This window comes from Camelus ferus, chromosome X (assembly GCF_009834535.1).
Source record: "Camelus ferus isolate YT-003-E chromosome X, BCGSAC_Cfer_1.0, whole genome shotgun sequence".
In the NCBI taxonomy this organism is placed as follows: Eukaryota; Metazoa; Chordata; class Mammalia; order Artiodactyla; family Camelidae; genus Camelus; species Camelus ferus.
Genome location: NC_045732.1, coordinates 102,059,606 through 102,064,314, shown reverse-complemented (window position 1 = coordinate 102,064,314; position 4,709 = coordinate 102,059,606). Strand labels below are relative to the sequence as shown.

General features: G+C 53.6%; 1 protein-coding gene across 1 annotated transcript; it reads right to left on the bottom strand.

Annotated features, from left to right (window-relative positions):
- Nucleotides 1–1,196: 1,196 nt before the first annotated feature.
- On the bottom strand, nt 1,197–2,620 carry LOC116662080 (EKC/KEOPS complex subunit LAGE3-like). Its single transcript, XM_032475348.1, has 3 exons — nt 2,318–2,620; nt 1,619–1,747; nt 1,197–1,428 (listed from the first exon to the last, which is right to left on the bottom strand). The coding sequence occupies exons 1-3, from the start codon at nt 2,530–2,532 to the stop codon at nt 1,290–1,292; spliced, it is 483 nt and encodes a 160-aa protein (XP_032331239.1). The 5' UTR covers nt 2,533–2,620; the 3' UTR covers nt 1,197–1,289.
- Between the last annotated feature and the right edge of the window lie 2,089 nt (nt 2,621–4,709).

Sequence of the window (4,709 nt, the reverse complement as noted above, 5' to 3'; positions counted from 1 at the left end):
GTTGTCGGAAGATAATTCTACACTAAAAGCTGCCCTAGTACCACGTAGCAAATCTTAAAAGCAAGATTCTAAAGAATCAAGTTGTTTCCAAGCAACCACAGCACTTGAAGATGAAGTCCAAGAATATGTTTAGAAATCCAAAAATATATAGCACCCAAGGTAAACTATACAAGGTCTGTTATCCAATCAGAAAAACATTTGATATGCAAATATTAACTAAAACCCAACCCACTGTAAAGAGATCAGTCAATAAAGGCATCCAGATTGGAAAGGAAGAAGTAAAACTTCCCTTTATTCCCAGATAACAAGATCATCTATGGAGAAAGTCAAACGGAATCTACAAAAGAGTGACTAGAACTACTTTGTGAGTTTAGCAAGACTGCAGGGTATTTTAGAGGGAGCTAACTCCCGTGCCCAAACACTTAAGCAATTGTCCCAGCCCTTTTCTTCGCTGATCTGAAACAAGGCCAGTCAGCCACAAAATTCCTATCTTCTCATGCACACTCAGTTTTATTTGGGCAGGAAACTAACTCAATGGTGACACAGACATGGGGAAACCAGAATTCTGGCGGGAGGAGTGCATTTTCTGAAGAGCCACTGTGTGCTGCAGATCAAGAGTTTAAAAAAAAATAAACAGAAAAATAAACTTCTATCTCAGTATGTCTACCTTTTGGAATCTATCTTGAGGAAATAACCATTCACGCAAAGACATGTACAAAGAGTCCATTGAATCGTTACCTATAGTGAGAAAAAAAGAGCAATTTGAACTGTCACCAATTACATTATAATGCCTCTTTTATGCATCCATTCAAAAACATGGTTTGGAAGGATTTTTAGAGAAAGGCTCGTATGTTAAATGAAAAGAATTTAAAACTAAGAAAATATTCCAAAACGTTGATAGTATTTAGTGCTGGGTGGCAAAGACTTAATTAATTTTCATTTTCTCCCATTTCCTACATTGTCTTCAATGGCCTAGTACTACTTTAGTATCTGAATCCCAGACCTCCACTCCCTCCAATCTAAGGAGAAAAGAAAGTAAATAAGCAGTTTCTGTAGCTGAAAAAACACTCAGACACAGAACAGTAGTTCAGTTTGATTTTCTGCAGTAACAAACATTTAATCATCTCCCTTCCCCAGCAACAAGGAAACAAAACAAATGGGCCCTGAGCACCCATGGGCCCATATAGGCCAAAAGAAAAAGCAGACTCCAAGAATAAAGTGGTATCTACTGCGGGAATCAATGCCTTGGGAAAGGAAGCACTGCCTGGCATGGGACACAAGGTTGGGCTTCAGCCCCCTTTTCCTGGCAGAGACTTAGGGGGAAACAGGGGTCCAAAGCGCTGCATGTTCTGCACCACCAGGGAAAGCTGGTCAAGAAAGGAAGTGAAGGAAAGTCCAAGGAGGCGAGTATCTCGAGCAGTCCATCTCCTAAAAGTGAGGGGAGAGGAAAATCAAGCTGGCAGTGAGAACTCTTGCCGAGACCCGGTCCAGCCCACCCTCCCTTTAGACCCCACACTGAGCGGTTTCGCATCTCCATTAAAACAGTCCCCGGTCTGAGGTGGGCTCTTAGCGTATCCCGCACCCCCACCCCCAGCCCAGGGGCCCTTCTAGAACTGACACGACCAGGAAGCTGCCTATCACTGCCAGTTCCTTCCGAATGGCATGCAGATGAGGTTCCACACGAGGAGCCAGGGACCTGCGGGCCACCTCTGCCTCCATGGGAGACAGGAACGGCACTCTCATGGTGCTGCAAAAGTGGTTAAGGTTCCATCTGTCAACAACAGACCAGTCATCTGCCTGTGCCTCTGGTCTCGAGCCTCCAGGCCTGCTTTCCCCCCAGGCAGCCCTCAGACCGCTCACAGCCCCCCCCCCCCCCCCCCTGTGCCCAGTCACAGGAGGCCCCGGGGGCCTGTTCATCTCCTCAGTCCAACCACGGCCCCGCCACTGTCTCCCCAGCCCAGTCTCCTCCTACCCCCTCCGGCCTTCTTCTCTGCCTCTTGCACCCTCAGGCCGTCCCCCACCCCCAACACACACTCACTCTCACACACACACACACACACACACACACACTCACTCTCACACACACACACACACACACACACACACACACACACACACACACACACACACACACACACACACACGCCTGCGCGCGCGCGCGCTGCTCTGACCTCTGACCTTCCTCCTGATGTCCGGCCTTTCCCTTCTAGCTGCTACCAATCCCCTACTTGCGCCCCTTCCTGAACAGCCTCACCCCTCGTGCTCCCCCGGCCCACTCCACACTCCTTGGCCACAGTCCGTTCCTCCTAAAAGATACAATTGATGAACTAGGATCCTTGGCCGTCTGGCGGCAGGCGCGGGTTCTCCGCCTCGCCCTCTCCCGAGAGGTGCAGCACCAGCACCACCGCCTCCGCGCACACCACGCTGACCAGCAGGGCCACCAGGAACACCCCGCTCATAAGGATTTCCGCGGCCACCATGGCCTCCAGCACCGCCCGCCGCTCCGCCCGCGCCGTCGTGTGGGGCCTGCATGGCTGCCGCGCCGTCCCCCTCAGACACCCGACGCGGAGACACCGCTCTCTCCGCCCACTGCTGGCCGACTGAGGCTCCTCGCGAAGCTCCGCCCCTTCGTGCGCAAAGATACCCAGTGCGCCTGCGCAAACTCACCTCAGGCGCGCCTCCTGGCGTGTGATTGGTTGCCGCCCAGCCCGCCCCACCGCCCACGGGCCGCCCCGGAGGCCCCGTCGGCTCGGCGGCGCTGGAGAGGCTGCGCTCCCTCACGAAGCCGCGCTCCCCCGAGTGCGCCTGCGCAAACACAGCTTCGCGAGGAAGCCGAGGGGTGTGGGCGGGGGTACATGTCAAACGCGCGTCAGTGAAGTGGTTTAGAAAATAAAATAAAATAAATTCTAATAATGGCCGCATTGAACACTGCTCCCAGATTTCTGGCAACTTAACACTCAGCTCCCCAGAGCCCGCATGAGGCAGCTCCCGCTCAGCACTGCTGGTCGGGTCCCTTCCCCTCCTCGCACATCTCCAGACAGTCCTTTCGTTAAACGCCCCTCGGTTCAACACTTTTAATCTTCCTGCTGGTGCCCCGACTAGCACTCCAAGGGTAGATGCGGGCATCTGAGCATTACTTGGGGCACCTCGTGTATCAGTCAGGGCTCATTTGCAGATACCTCAAACCTGTCCGGCGGGTTTTACCCAGGGAATCGAACACCGAACCAGGCGCTGGCTTTACACGGGGAATTGAACACACAGAACCAGGTGCTTACAGAATCATTTAAAGAGCGCCAAGAATGGAATGTAGGCTGAGCTCTGGGGACGACCCAGAGCGCCACAGAACTGACCTCTCAAGGGAGCTGGTACCCAGGCCACAAGGAAGGAGGAGAATCGGCAAGCTGCTGACCCCACCCGTGGTTCTGGGAACCCCTGCCTCTGGCGATGGTCCAAGTCCCAGGACGTTGGCTGGCTTCCAGAGCCACACTGCGGCGGCTAGACCCGCACGGGCCACAAGGCAGGAAGCCTTGGACCCAGGGGCGTGCTGCCGAACCTCTAACAATGGGCTCCCCAGAGGCTTCACGGACCTCCGTGGTGTACACACTCCCACCGCGGCCGATTTCGGGCTACCAACGTGACGTCACCGAACGCCGAGCTGCAAAGAGATGCCACCCGTCGGCTGTCCGAGGTGGCGAAGCGCACCACTGCTCTCACCCTGCCTCTCACCCCACACAGACACTCTGATGCTCACACGGAAACCCACGTCTCCGTGACTCCCGGCAAGAGCACCCAGAAGCAGATTTCCGTCTCACGTGGCCTTCCAGACCACATGTGAGTGCGACGAGCTGGCCAAACTTGACCGCATCCAGAATGCCAGTTCCAAAAGGGCCCAGGGAGATGCAGCTTTTATTTCTCCAACGTGTGCAGCAGAAGGAGGCTCACCACACGAAGGCTGGACCAGAAGCTGAGGGGCCAGGCCACAGAATCCACCACAGTGCTCCCTTTGACTCCTCCACATCTATACCTCTGCTTTTAATACGTAGTAACAGCAAACACTCACTACGTTCCAGATGCTGTTTCAAGGGCTTTAACGTGTGTTAATCCATCATGCAAGCTTTCCGACAACAATGCCAAAGTCAGTCTCCTGTCTACCACGATGCGTCTCTCCTCCAAACAAACACAAACACACCCACTGTCTCCCCGACACCAGCGGCTCACAGTCTTACCCTTCTCAGTGGGGCGCGCCTGCCACCTCTAGTTCATTCATCGTATCGTGGGGACAGCCTATAGGCCGTGGATTGAACTATGAAGTTAACTTCCACCAACTCATCCGCTATAAAACAGCAGAGGGAAGTTAGGGAGAGGAGGAGGAGACCGGCTAACGCAAACTTTTATAACGTATGAAACAAGAAATAAAATGGGCACAAGCATTACAGTCCTCGTTTCTGCAATTAGGCATGAGGCCAGAGGTGGTATTTTTCCATTTCTGCCGTGGACTATCCATTCCCTTGTACCTATTGCCCTCAGCCAGCATCCAGCTGATCAGCATGGGGTGCGCCAAGCCGTCATTCCTGAGGGGCTGAGCCCTTGCGGGTCCCGTCCAGAAGGACTTGCCCCCACCTTCCGCCAAATGTTACTGTCCTACGTAGTGGTACTAGGAGGGACTCCCCCAAATTCTCTGGGTCCCAGGCACGCCTTTCCCCAGCCCT

What these genes read in the sequence shown, in the direction of transcription:
- LOC116662080 (XM_032475348.1), bottom strand. Translation starts at nt 2,532, where the DNA reads ATGCAGGCCCCACACGACGGCGCGGGCGGAGCGGCGGGCGGTGCTGGA. An exon ending in AGGATCCTAGTTCATCAATT is followed by an intron (nt 1,748 to 2,317) that starts GTATCTTTTAGG and finishes CCACTTTTGCAG; the next exon opens with CACCATGAGAGTGCCGTTCC. An exon ending in ATAGGCAGCTTCCTGGTCGT is followed by an intron (nt 1,429 to 1,618) that starts GTCAGTTCTAGA and finishes CCTCACTTTTAG; the next exon opens with GAGATGGACTGCTCGAGATA.